Source organism: Pongo pygmaeus, chromosome X, assembly GCF_028885625.2.
Source record: "Pongo pygmaeus isolate AG05252 chromosome X, NHGRI_mPonPyg2-v2.0_pri, whole genome shotgun sequence".
NCBI lineage: Eukaryota > Metazoa > Chordata > Mammalia > Primates > Hominidae > Pongo > Pongo pygmaeus.
The window spans coordinates 55,357,338-55,371,896 of NC_072396.2; the positions used below are offsets into that span (position 1 = coordinate 55,357,338).

General features: G+C 45.6%; 1 protein-coding gene across 1 annotated transcript in view; it reads right to left on the minus strand.

The window, feature by feature from the left end:
* Positions 1-306: 306 nt before the first annotated feature.
* ITIH6 (inter-alpha-trypsin inhibitor heavy chain family member 6) overlaps positions 307-14,559 on the minus strand; it is a 42,937-nt gene continuing 28,684 nt past the window's right edge. The window contains exons 7-13 of the mRNA XM_054473064.1: positions 11,107-11,278; positions 8,315-10,348; positions 6,396-6,488; positions 5,319-5,354; positions 5,040-5,153; positions 2,392-2,769; positions 307-1,495 (exon numbers count right to left, since the gene is read on the minus strand). Of these exons, the coding sequence (XP_054329039.1) occupies positions 1,284-1,495; positions 2,392-2,769; positions 5,040-5,153; positions 5,319-5,354; positions 6,396-6,488; positions 8,315-10,348; positions 11,107-11,278 (3,039 nt within the window). The 3' untranslated portion in view covers positions 307-1,283. The remainder of the gene's footprint in view (positions 1,496-2,391; positions 2,770-5,039; positions 5,154-5,318; positions 5,355-6,395; positions 6,489-8,314; positions 10,349-11,106; positions 11,279-14,559) is intronic.

A 14,559-nucleotide genomic window follows, 5' to 3' on the forward strand; every position in this document is an offset into this window, starting at 1 on the left:
AAATCAGCATGTCAGTGTATCTCTGAGTTTCTACCCCTCTGACTTTGGTGTCTTGGACTGTGGTCCTGGTCAGTGTCTCCTTGGTTACCTATGTCCGCATGTCTCTGTGTGTCTTGATACCTCTGCTTCTGTGTCTGAATCTCTATGTTTATCTATCTCTTAGTTTGTATATAGTTATGTATCAGTGTCTTTACATTACTCATTATGTGTCTGTACCTAAGTGACCTTTTTTACTCTTTGCCTCTTTGTGACAGGGACAGTAACTGAAAACCACGAAGACACAGAGGCACAGCCAGAGAGCATCTGTTCCTTTTTCTCTGAGTTTATGTCCCTGATTCTGCCAGTCTGACTCCCTGTCCCCATCTTTTTATGTCTCTATACCCCTATGTCCCTGTTTGTTTTGTGATTCCTGTATTTCCATAAGTGTCTGTTCCTCTATTCCCCATCCATATCTGTGCCCTTGTCACTGTTTTTCTGGGTGTGATCCTGTGTCTTTGGTTGTGAGTATGTATATATGTGTGTCTATTGCTGTTATGGGATCCTTTTTTGTTAATTAACTAATTCATTCTTTTAACAAATATTTACTAAGCACCTATTATGTGAGAGGCACTGGGGATACATAGATGATTCAGAAAAGGTCCTTGCCCTCAAAGATCTCACAGTCTAAGTTAGGGATCCAGACAAGTAAACAGATGATTACTACACAGTATAAATACTGTGAGCGTGGAGGGGTGGGAGTGGGCTATAGGAACCCAGAAGACAGGACCAAACTCAATCTAGGGCAGGCATCAGGAAAGGCCTCCTAGAAGAGGTATCAACTAGGACTTGAAGGATGAATTACATTCACCTACAGGAACAAAGGAAGAGTGTCTTACGCAGAAGGAAAAGCACATGCAATGGTCCAGTGGTAGGAGTGAGCATGGTTTGTTAGGGAAACTCTGAGAGTCTTAAATATGCCATAGGAGTTAGGGAAAGCTGTGAGCAGAACTACTGATCATTTTTTTGTTTTACAAAAGTGGCTTGTAGGGCTGGTGTGGAGGATGGATTTGGAGGGGTGAGACTGGAGACATGAAGGACCATGAAGATGCAGGAGTCCCTGACTCTATGTCTCTGCATGCCTATGTGTTTGTATACCCTTGTATATGTGTTCCTTAGAACATGCGTGAGTCTGTGTGTCCCTGTGTGTGCTTCCATGTCCTTGGGTCTCTGTCCCTGGCTCACCCCATGCCCTGGTTTCTGGATCTCCCAAATTCAGGTCTCCTGGCTCTGGAATTCAGAAGCCATCACAGGACATAGGAGAGGTAGGGGTGGCCCAGAAGCAGCTCTACATGAGAGCGCTTCACCAGCCAGCAGGAAGCCCAGTGGGGCAGCAGCCTTGGTGAGTCCTTCAGCAGCCTCTTGCCTAGAATCACAGGCACATCTGGGCCATGGTGCCTTCGTAAGCATGGCCCCATAGGTCCTGTCACCAGTCGGATGTCTGCGTGCTGGAACTGCCCTGAGGGAGAGAGATGCAGTGCTAGTCAGGGAGGTGGCCTGAGTCCCTGCTCAGAGATCTGCAAGGAGGCCCAGCAGGAAATCCAGAGGGATTTAAAGGAGGAAGAAGGAGGAGCAGCAAAGGACCAGAGGGAAGAGGCTGGGCATTGTGGGAACTGTGCAGGAGCCAGATGTGGCTGGAGTGTAATATGGAAGTAGGGAGCCAAAGTGCATGAGATGGCAGAGAAAGGGGGACAGCCAGGTTTGGAGAAGACAGGGAAGATTAGAAAGAAGGAGGCAAGAGGAGGGAGGAGGCCCAGAGGAGGTAAAAATATCTGTTCAACCCACTGTCACTCTTTGATGTGAGCCTCTGCCTCAGGTTCTGCCAGTGTCTCCTGACCTACAGCCTGGCTTCCTGCAACCTCCCTTCATAGCAGTCTCCAGAGGGATCTTTGTAACACCCAGATATGACTGTGTCTCTCCTCTGCTTATAACGCTTCATGGCTCCTCACTGCTTTCAGGATAAAGCCCAATTCCTCATCCAGGCATTCAACTCTGACCACTCAACCCTATTTCCTCCAACTTCCATTCCTTTCCTCCACACTTTTGTTTTGCCTTTCAGACTCAGTGTGGGTGTGTCTACCTCCTCCAGGAAGTCTTTCTTGAGCTCTGAGGCTGGGCAAGTTCCCCCACTCTGGTTTTCTCTAGCTCACTGTGCAGCTTTCTGTCCAGCAATGATCCCCTCCTGTGTTCACTATCCATACCTGGGTCTGTCCTCTCCCAAGATGAGGAGCTCCCCAAGGGAAGAGCCTGTTTCTGATTCCTCTTCCTGGTTGGGGATATAGGTGCCTTTCACCCTGGCAGTGTCTTTTTGGTGGCTGGTGCTCCCTGGCTCCTCTCAGCCTCAGCTGCACTTACCTATCAGGCCACGGGCTGAGGGGCTGAGGCCTGAGCCATTGGCCACGTAGAACCCCAGGTGGGGTAGTTGCAGGGTACTGGGATGTCTGTAGCGGTGTCGGAGGACTAGGAACTCAAGGTAGGGCCCAAGGCGGAGGGTAAGGCGGGCTGCAGCAGCCACGTAGAGCTCCAGCTGGGGCCTCTTCAGCAGGGCAGGTCGGTCCCAGGACAGGCGCAAGGTACCCTCACCTCGCAAAGTTATAGAACTGCGGCTGATGGTGATAGTGTAGGCCCGGGGTTTGTCTGTAGTGACTGTGATGATCTGGAAGTAGGTGCGAGTCTGGTCCTTGTGGCCCGGCCTTGGTGGTGCGCCAAGCAGCTTCCCACTCACATGCAGCCCTGGAGGGAGGGGAGTGTGGGCCTGGAGCAGGGGCTTTTGCCTGGTCATTTACATGGTTACCTACAGCATGGGCAGATGAAGTAGTGAAGATTTGTGGCTAGAGGGCCAGCTCCTGAGAGAACTACTTCTACCATGGTCCACCTGGCTGCTCCTTCCTGAACAGTGTGTGGGGTGGGGGCATGTAGTATGCGTGCACATGCTTACCCCAGTGTGGTTGTTTGCATATATATGTGTGTTTGCCTCTGAGTGTGTAATATGTGTGTTTGGTTATGTTCATATGAGTAACTCTGGGCATATCAGTACATCTGCATGTTTGGGGAAGGTGGCATGTTAGAGTGCGTATTTTTGCTTGTATGTTTATGTATGTGCCTCTGGATATGTTGGTGTTATATGTCTTGGTGCAATAGTGTATGTTGTGTGTACCTGGTTATGTGTTGGTCTGTACTGATGTGTATCTGGAGTGTCAGTGTGTGTGCATCTGGATTAGTGTCATTGTTTGGCTTGGCGGGTATTTCCATGCATCAGTGTATTTCATATAACTAGTGTAGCAGAGTATGTTTGTTGCCTGTAGGTGTTGAATTCCTGGAAATTGGGATTAACCTTGGGGTATTCAGTGCTTGTATGCCCAAGTGTGTTGATGTGCATGCCATTGTGTATATCTGGGCATGTGTTGTGTGTCACCATGTGTCTAGGTGCATATTTGCATATTTGTGGGTGAAAGGAGTGTCAAAATATGTACACCATGGTGTGTATGAGGAGTCTTCAAAAAGTTCATGGAAAATGCATTTTATGAAAAACTATGCATGGATTTCAAAATTTTTTGCACCAAAATAAACTGATACTAATTTGTTACAACACGGATGAACCAGATCTAGTTTGAAGCATTAAGGACAAGACATCAGTTTGAAAAGAGCCCCTATCAGAGCAGCATGAACTCTGCTAAAATTGAAGGAAGAACAATTTATGGTGAAGCTTGGGTGCAAGAACGGTAAAATTATTGGCATTTTATGAAAAGTTTATAAGGACAATGTCCTAAAGAAAGCAGCAGTTTACAAATGGATAACTCATTTTAACAAGGGATGAGACAATGTTGAAGATGAAGAAGCCTGCAGTGGCAGACCATCTACATCAATTTGTGAGGAAAAATTCATCTTGTTCATGTTCTAATTGAAGAGAACTGGCAATTAACAGCAGAAACAATAGCCAACACCATAGACATCTCAATTGGTTCAGCTTACACAATTCTGATGGAAAAATTAAAGTTGAGTAAACTTTCAACTCGACAGGTGCCAAAACCATTGCACCCAGCTCACCTGCAGACAAGAGCAGAGCTTTCAATGAAAAATTTAAACAAGTGGGATCAAGATCCTAAAGCATTCCCTCAAAGAAGTATAACAGAAAATGAAACATGGCTTTATCAGTATGATCCTGAAGACAAAAGCACAATCAAAGCAATGGCTACCAAGAGGTAGAAGTGGTTCATTCAAAGCAAAAGCAGACTTGTCAAGAGCAAAGATCATGGCAACTGGTTTTGGGAGATGCTCAAGACATTTTACTAGTTGATGTTCTGGAGGGCCAAAGCATGATAATATCTGCTTATTATGAGAATGTTTTGAGAAAGTTAGCCAAAACTTTAGTAGAAAAATGCCTGGGAAAGCCTCACCAGAGAATTCTCCACCATGACAATGCTTCTGCTCATTTCTCTCATCAAACAAGGGCAATTTTTCAAGAGTTTTGATGGGAAATCATTAGGCATTGACCTTACAGTCCTGATTTGGCTCCTTCTGACTTATTTTTGTTTCCTAATCTTAAAAAATCTTTAAATGGCACCCAGTTTTCTTCATTTTTAAATAATGTATAAAATACTGCATTAACATGGTTAAATTCCCAGGACCCTCAGTTCTTTAGGGATGGACAAAATGGCTGCTATCATTGCTTATCTTGTACTTGATGGAGCTTATGTTGAGAAACAATGTTTATGTTTTTAATTTTTTATCGTTTAATTCCATTTTACCACAAACTTTTTGAAGTTCCATCATATTTGTGTGAGTTTACTCTATGCCCTTTTGTGTGTGTATCTGTGAGTATCTTGGTGTTTGAGTGTATTCATGTGTGTTTTTGTGTGTGTCTTGGTGTGTTCTTGTGTGTTACTGTGTGTTAGTGAGGTGCATTGCTATATGTCTGGGGTATTAACCCACAAATGTCTAGGGGTATTGACATGGATATATCCAGCTGTTGTGTATGGTGATGGAGTTCTTGGGGCTCTTACCTGCCTTTGGGTCCTCTATGAGCTGCAGGAAGTCCCCAGGGTGCCCATTCAGTGTGAAGCAGATCTTCTCTTCTGAGTGTGGGATTTGGATCACAAAGTGGGGGTCCCCGTCCACTGCAAGGCAGAAGATACAACTCTAAAGTTAAAGGAATAAATGGAAGGGAGAGGGAAAGAGAGAGGAGGGAAAGGGAAGAGGTTATGTCTATTTCCCTAGCCCCAGTCCCAGTGCACAAGCTGCCCTGTACTCAAACAGGGGAGCCATGGGGGTGACTGGCTTACCTGAGGAGGAGAAGGTGAAGATGCTAGGCAATGTGCCTGCAAAGGAGAGATAGACTGTGTTGGGAAGGGACTAATCTATCACATTCCTAGGAATTCTGGGACCTCCTCCCAGATAAGGGCCAAATTCCTATGTTCAGCATTTAAGGCTTTTCTGAAATCTAGTCCCTGCCCAGCTCTCCAGTCTTTGTGCTCTAGCCCAACCAAACTATTGTTATGAGTGTCCTACCTTCTCTTCCTTTACTCCTGTTTTTCCTGCCACCTGGATTTTTTTCCTTTCCCTTAACTACCAAGGATGAATTCCTAGTTATCCTTCAAGGCCAGCCCAAATGCTCTTTTCTCTTGCTCTCTGCCTGTGGTAGGTAGAATTCTAAGATGGCCCCCAGGATCTCTCGGTGTACACACTCTGTAAAATCTCCAGAGCTGTGAATATGATGAAATATCCTCCCAGAAATAGGTTATTTCATGTGACCCTATTGAACTTATGAAGGGTATATTATCCAGGTGGGCCTGACCTAATCATGTAAGCCCTTAAAATTTGCATCTAGAGGTCAGAGACAGAGGAGTCAGAGAAATTTAAAGTGTGAGAAGGGTTTGGCATTAGGGGAATGCTCCATGGCTGCCTTTGAAGATGGAGGGGGACCACATGACAAGGAATGCAGGAGATTTCTAGGTGCTGAGAGTGGCCCCAGGTAACCTCTAGCAGCTGAGAGCGATCCTCCAGCCAACAGCCAGCAAGAAAACAGGGACCTCAGTCCCAGCAACACAAATAACTAAATTCTGCTAACAACGTGAATAAGTGTGGAAGAGAATGAGAGCTCAGTGTGACAGACACCTTGATTTCAATCTTGTGAGACCCTGAGCAGAGAATCTAACTAAGCTATTTCTAGACTACTGACTTACAGAACTGTGAGATTATTAATTGGTGTTGTTTTAAGCTACTAAATTTGTGATAAATGTTACACAACAATAGAAAACTAATACATTACTTCCCTCTGGTCTCCCACAATGTCAATAAGAATTCTAATGGAATGGAAATGAAGGCCCAGGGGATCTTTGTCAGGGGAGCTCCTTGCTCACCTTTTGCTAACCCCACAGAACTTCCTTGAGATTCCATGCTGCCTCCAGCTCCTCCCAGGATCTCCTCAGAATTGCCATCCCAGTTTGGACTTCCTTCCAAGCACAAAAGAAATAAGAAAACCCTTCAAATTCCCGGGGCAAAGGCTCACAATCCTTCTGACAAGGAAAGCCCTCACTGGCTCTGCAGGCTGACCTGCCCATCTCCAGGACTGGGACCTTATGCTCTCCACAGCCTCTTAATCTTTCAACTCAGATATGTTCAAAGTTCTTCCTTATAGCATTTATACATTCATTTGTCCATTCGTTCATTCATTCATTCAGGCATTGCTTAGGTATCAGGTATATTGTGGTGAAAAATAGAGACATAGTTTCTGACCTGGTGAAGCTCATAGTTTAGTAGGGGGTGGCAGACATGAATGAAATAATAATTTATCACAAATGGTGATAAATGCTATTAGAAAAAAATAATGAGGTGACTGTGGGAGTTAAACAGAGACCTGAAGTAGCCTGCTTGGGGAAGGGTGGGTAAGGAGATCTGAGCTGAGATCTAAGGCATGAGCTGGAGTTTGAAGGGCAATGGAAGGGATGAGGGCAGCAGGAAGGGGTAGGACAAAGCTGGTCAGATGATTATGAAGCAGAGACAGTAGCTTGAGAAAAGTCCCTGAGTGGAGATGGGATAGGGTGTTCATTGGAGAGGCAAAGTAGAGACCAGTGGGGCTGGAGTTCAGAGAATGGGTGGGAGAGGGTGAGGTCATAGGGGAATGGGGGTAGGGAGCAGATCACACAGAGCCTGCTGGCCATGAAGAGGACTTTTAACTTCATTCTAAGTATGATGGGAAACCCTTGAGGGATTTTAAGTAGGGAAGGGGCATGAGATGATTTGTGTCTTTAAAGGATCCCTTTGGCTGCTGGGAGAGACTGGTCTGTAACAGAACAAGAGAGGAAGCAGGGAAACCAGTGAGGAGCCTGGAACAGTTTTCTAGGTGAGACACAATGGTGGTCTGCTGTAGCACAGTGACACTTGGGGTGGTGGGAAGTGGATGGATTTGGTAAATATGTTAGAGGTAGCATTGTCAATAACTGAGGATGGATAGGATATCAGAGGGGTGTCTGAGGAGAGAGGCATGTAGAGGATGTCATACCCAAATTTGCATCCCTGTGACTTAGGCACCCTCAGTGGGTTCCAATCCTGCCCTATAAGATCACCTAGGAAATGTCACTCCTTCTCTTAGGAAGGCAGGATACTGGAGTGGTGAATCACATTCATTCTGTGACCAGATTGTATGAGTTCAACTCTCTGACTAGCTGTGTGACATTGAGAAACTTATTTTACCTCTCTGTGCTTCATTCTCCTCATGTGTAAAATGAAGATGTCAAGAAAGAAAGATGTTTCTTGTGAGGATTAAATGAGGGACAAGTACAGTATGTAGAGCAGTACTTGTGCATAGGAAGAGCTCACAAATGTTAACTTATTATTTCATACTTTTTTTGGAAATTAAAGATAATTTTAATTATCTTCCCCAATTCTTCTACCCCTGTCATTAAGCAGGACTATTCACAGAGCACAGAAAAACCAATAAGACCCGTCTCGTCCAATGATGCATTCCTCCCCTGCTTGGGAAGCATCAACAATTCTTTTGTCCAACAAAACAAATGTCAAAGCTTACCCTTGGCCAATTTGTTTCTGTTCAACCTTCCCAGTCTCAACACTCCTCCTCTCCCAAGGCCTCTAATTCCGTGCATGTATACTGAGGCCCAGAGAAGTTAAGTAATTGGTCCAAAGTCCCAAAGCAAGCAAGCAAGCAAGGAAGCAGCTGCCCCATCACTGGAGTCTGCATAAGCCTTGTAGATTCCCAGCTCCTGGTACTGTCCATTCATAACTCACCCCCATGGCTCGACCTCTTACCCACGGCACTCACCATCTTCATCAGGAGTCAGGAAGGTATAGAAAGCTGGTGGGTTCAAGGACTCCACGAACTTGGATTCCACCATTGATTCAGACAGCAGCTCTAGCTCCTCAGGGAGAAGGAGCAGACTGATGGCCTCAGGGAGTATGCCAGAAGGCAGCAAGATTGGCAGGTTTGGAGGGCTGCCTTCTGGTGTAGGCCTGGAGCTGTTGAGTAGGCTCATTGTTGGAACTCCTGGCCTAGATGGTCCCAGAACTTGCCTGGTCCTCTGGGGACCCGGGAGCAGGTCATACTGATGCCAGAACCTTCCAGGGGGCAGAGTGGGAATAAAGGGTATGGGGAGGGGTTCTCCAAGGACCGAGGTGGTTGTGGTACTGCTGGGACCTGTGGAACTTGAGATTGTATTTGGGAATGTGCTTAGGCTCTCAGGAAGTGGGGGCCTTTGTCTGTCAGGTCTAGGAGGTAGTGGGGTTTGAGGCATATGGGGGTTTGGGGTCTCAGGCTTGGAAAGTGATATGCTTGTGGAAATTTGGTGTGGTGGGGCACTCGGTTTAAGAGATAATGAGATTTTAGGGGTCTTGGACAAGAGGATTCCAGGCCCCGGGTGTGGCATGTTGTTTCGGGTCTTGGGAGCAAGAACCCTAGGTCTGGTGTGTGGTGGGTACTTGGGAACCTGAAGTGTAGAGACTCCAGGTCTTGACTGTGGCAGGCCTTTAGGTGACTGTGATGTGAGCGCCCCAAGTTGGGGGTGCGATGGAGCACCAGGTTTGGAATGCAGTGGAGTAACACATTTCACAGTGTCAGCTTTGGGCGAGGCTGGGATGCCAGGTTTCACAGGTGGGACTTGTGTCCTGGAGTTCATGGGTAATATATCAGGATTCTGGTGTGATAGAAAGCTGGGCTTCAGAGGCAACAGAGTACCAGAATTTGAGGGCACAAGAATGGCAGGTTTTGTCCTGAGAGTTGGCTGGGCCAACGTGCCAGAATCCTGTTGTGCTGGAATTTTGGCCTTTGGGTATGTGGGCGTCGACAGGGTATGAGGGCTCTCTCCCAATGGCTCCAACTCTTTGGAACTTAGCATCTGCTTGGTAGAGGCAGTAGTAGTTGAGGATAAGTAGAACTTTGGTTTCACAAGCCTTGATTTGGGGGAGATGACCTTGGGCACCAAGGCTGGCTGAGCTGTGCTTACCCCTAGGCCATGCCTGCTGCTGGATGAGGGCATGATGGTGTCTGGCCCAGCAGAGGTGGAAGTCTGTCTCCTGGTCTCCTCACTGGCCTCTTTGGGTTGCATCATGACCAGTGAAGTCAAAGGTGTGACAAAGTTGTATTCAAGGGACAGGTTGAGGACTTTGGCAGCCAGCAGGTGGCGAGTGGTCATGTCACGAGCTTGGAAGCGTGCATCCAGCAGCTCTCCAATGGTGACATAGGCCCAGAGGCGGCGGATGAAGTGGGCCACATTGGGGGCTGGCTCCCCTGGGCAACCAAAGGCCTTCTGGCTGTTGTTGGTGGCCCCTTCACTGTGGTGGACCACAAGAAGCTGATCCTTGGGGCCACGGGCTGCCAGGTGGATGCCCAGTTCCTGTTTGCCTGGCTGCACCCGTCCTGCCACCACCAGCTCAGAGCCACCAAAGTAGTTGGGGAAAACGGCCCAAGGGGAGGCCCCAACCAAGCCACCCAGGTAGTTCAGATGCACATCTGCCAGCAGAGGCATGGAGATCTCCTCATAGAGGCCCTTCAGCTGTAGGGCTGCATCAGTGTCCTCATATATGCGCCGGGCTATTCCCTGGTTTTCCAGGGACAGGCGGCGCAGCAGTGTAAAGTCAGCATCATCCCCAAAGGCCAAGCTGAAAAGGGATACCCTGTGGCCTAGCGCCTGACGGACATTGGAGAGGATCACACTGGGGGTCGTCACTCCGGCTGTGGGCTCCCCATCCGTCAGGAAGATGATAAGAGGGATCCTCCCCACACTGGGGCCTCTCCCAGGCTCCTGGTTGCTATGGTTCAGCACTGAAGCAGCTGCCAGCAGAGCTGAGTTGATGTCTGTCCCTAATTGGGGAATAGATTGTGAGACCATCTTCTCTGGTCACTTCTACCCCCATTGCAGACACACTGGGCACCTCACCAACCTCCCAGGCTCACAGCTCCTTATCTTTGCTCAGGCTGTATCCACTGTTTCTCCTTCCCAACTTCTCCACTCCCACCCAGACTTGCTGAGATCTGACATTGGGGCCCACGTGTCCTTGGCTTTTATCACTCTCTGTCTCACACTGTTCTTTGTCTGTTTCTTTGGTGGTGCAGGGTTGAAGGGGGAGATGTCTCATTCCTGAGCCAGACTGGCAGGCTCCCAAGGCTAGCACCCCCACCCGCCAACCTTCTTGCTACAGGGGAAGAAAGGACAGGGTTGATAGGAGGCAGTGGGTAGAGGAGACTTCAGTAGTTGTCAGAGACGATTGCTTAAAAGCTAGAATCAGGGCAGCAGCTTCCTCAAATGCTTGGAAATAAATATCTAGATTATTGATTTAAGGAAAGTTTAGCAAATTCTTTCAAGTGTTTGCTTTAAAGAAGAGGAAACTGAGGCCAAAAAGAAATGTGCCCTAAGATACATGGAGAATCAGCTGTGCTCTTTCTACAAGGAAAGGGTGATGGGAGAACACAGAGGACAAAGGACCATATTTGTGTGAAATGTGGTCTTGATATTTCAGGCACTGTGAGAGTTGAGGAGGATGGGGGAATGAAGAGAGGGTTTCAGGAATTTCCCATATCACCACAGCCTGCCCATTTGGGTGGGTAGATCTAACACTTACAGCCATTGGCTTCCATGCAATGCAGGTAGTCCTTGGCACTGTGGACATTCTGGATGGTGGCCTGGATTGAACCTCCAGCTTTCCAAACATTAACTGTGTCAGAAAAGGAGATGATGTTGAAGTAGTCATTGGCTTGAAGGTCACTGAGGATCACATTCATGGCCATTTTAGTCTGTGGGATATGGATGAAATGAAGAGAATGGGACAAGACTTGAGGTCTATGAGATGGAAAGGCTTTTTCTACACAAGGCATCAACATCTAAATGTTATATGGTTTTAAGACTCTGACTGCAGGACTCTGTGAATCTAGGATTCTCAGGTGAAAAGACTCTATGGGTTCCAAGGCATAGAACTGCACTGTTTAATATGGGAGCTAATAGTCACATGTAGCTACTTACATTTGAATATAAACTAGCTAAAATTAAAGAAAAATTCAAACATTTAATTCTTTACTTGCAGTAGCCACATTTCAAGTGTTCAATAGCCACATGTTGCCAGTGGCTACTATATTAGATAGCACAGAATTTTAGATCATTTCCATCATCACGAAAGTCATATTGGACACTGGTCATCTAAAAGGTTCAAACTCCATGTTTTTAGAGCTCTAGGATTCATTTGCTATATGGTTCCTGGGCTCCATGACCCGGGATTCAATGATATTTAGGACCTTTATGATCCCAGGTCTTTTTTTTTTATTATTATACTTTAAGTTCTAGGGTACATGTACACAACGTGCAGGTTTGTTACATATGTATACATGTGCCATGTTGGTGTGCTGCACCCATTAACTCATCATTTACATTAGGTATATCTCCTGATGCTATCCTTCCCCCCTCCCCCTATGCTACAACAGGCTCCAGTGTGTGATGTTCCCCTTCCTGTGTCCAAGTGTTTTCATTGTTCAAGTCCCACCTATGAGTGAGAACATGCGGTGTTTGTTTTTTTGTCCTTGAGATAGTTTGCTGAGAATGATGGTTTCCAGCTTCATCCATGTCCCTACAAAGGACATGAACTCATCAATTTTTATGGCTGCATAGTATTCCATAGTGTATATGTGCCACATTTTCTTAATTCAGTCTATCATTGTTGGACATTTGGGTTGGTTCCAAGTCTTTGCTATTGTGAATAGTGCCGCAATAAACATACATGTGCATGGGACTTCATAGCAGCATGATTTATAATCCTTTGGGTATATACCCAGTAATGGGATGGCTGGGTCAAATGGTATTTCTAGTTCTAGATCCTTGAGGAATCGCCACACTGACTTCCACAAGGGTTGAACTAGTTTCCAGTCCCACCAACAGTGTAAAAGTGTTCCTATTTCTCCACATCCTCTCCAGCACCTGTTGTTTCCTGACTTTTTGATGATCGTCATTCTAACTGGTGTGAGATGGTATCTCATTGTGATTTTGATTTGCATTTCTCTGATGGCCAGTGATGATGAGCATTTTTTCATATGTCTGTTGGCTGTATAAATGTCTTCTTTTGAGAAGTGTCTGTTCATATCCTTCACCCACTTGTTGATGGGGTTGTTCATTTTTTTCTTGTAAATTTGTTTGAGTTCTTTGTAGATTCTGGATATTAGCCCTTTGTCAGATGAATAGATTGCAAAAATTTTCTCCCATTCTGTAGGTTGCCTGTTCACTCTGATGGTAGTTTCTTTTGCTGTGCAGGAAGCTCTTTAGTTTAATTAGATCCCATTTGTCAATTTTGGCTTTGGTTGCCATTGCTTTTGGTGTTTTAGACATGAAGTCCTTGCCCATGCCTAAGTCCTGAATGGTATTGCCTAGGTTTTCTTCTAGTGTTTTTATGGTTTTAGGTCTAACATTTAAGTCTTTCATCCATCTTGAATTAATTTTTGTATAAGGTGTAAGGAAGGGATCCAGTTTCAGCTTTCTACATATGGCTAGCCAGTTTTCCCAGCACCATTTATTAAATAGAGAATCCTTTCCCCATTTCTTGTTTTTGTCAGGTTTGTCAAAGATCAGATGGTTGCAGATGTGTGGTATTATTTCTGAGGGCTCTATTGTGTTCCATTGGTCTATATCTCTGTTTTGGTACCAGTACCATGCTGTTTTGGTTACTGTAGCCTTGTAGTGTAGTTTGATGTCAGGTAGCGTGATGTCTCCAGCTTTGTTCTTTTGGCTTGAGATTGAATTGGCAATGTGGGCTCTTTTTTGGTTCCATATGAACTTTAAAGTAGTTTTTTCCAATTCTGTGAAAAAAGTCCTTGGCAGCTTGATGGGGATGGCATTGAATCTGTAAATTACTTTGGGCAGTATGGCCATTTTCACGATATTGATTCTTCCTATCCATGAGCATGGAATGTTCTTCCATTTGTTTGTGTCCTCTTTTATTTCATTGAGCAGTGGTTTGTAGTTCTCCTTGAAGAGGTCCTTCACATCCCTTGTAAGTTGGATTCCTAGGTATTTTATTCTCTTTGAAGCAATTGTGAATGGGAGTTCACTCATGATTTGGCTCTCTGTTTGTCTGTTATTGGAGGATAAGAATGCTTGTGATTTTTGCACATTGATTTTGTATCCTGAGACTTTGCTGAAGTTGCTTATCAGCTTAAGGAGATTTTGGGCTGAGGCAATGGGGTTTTCTAGATATACAATCATGTCATCTGCAAACAGGATCCCAGGTCTTTATAGCTGCCTTTCAATGACTTTGCATGCTTTGGTTCTGCTGTAATCTGCTCTTCTGCCTCACCCTCCATTTCTTCCAGGCTAGTCTCACCAGCCCCTAGAAAACTCAGGTTCCAGTTTAACTCCATAAACCTTGCTCTTTTGTGCTCTTTAGATAGCATACTCTCCAACTTCCCTTTATTTATTCACATCTTTACTGTTCTTTCAGTTGCTCCTCCTCTGGAAAGTTCTTGCTTAAGTTGCCAACCCTGACCCCTGCCCTTCTCACTTAGATATTCCCTGTCCCAGTCTGTTAACTGACTGTTTTACATGAAATATTTTTACTTTCTATCCAAATATTGAACCTTTTGAGAGAAGGGCTTATAATGCTGCTGCTTCTTGTCTCCCTTCTCCATGGCAATACTAGCATAGGGCTAGGCCCATAGGAGGTTCAGGGAATAGAGTGTATAGGATCTACTATTAGGTATCATTTACAAGACACTTGCTATGTTCCAGGCACTGTGCTAAACCCTTTCGATGCATCAGCTCACTTAATTATCACAGCAACACAATGAAGAAGGTACTAATAGTATCCTCATTTTACAGGTGATGACACTGAGACTCAGAGAGGTGGGTACTTGCTTAAGGTCACACAGCTAGTCATTGATGGACAAGGGATTCAAATCCACATTTGGGAGGTTTTAAATCCAGTGACCCTAAGCACAATATTATGCTTTCAATCCTTTATATAGATATAGATTTCAGAGACCACAGGAAGGACACTTGAGACCCACCTTTCTCTATACCTTAAACTGATAGGAAATAT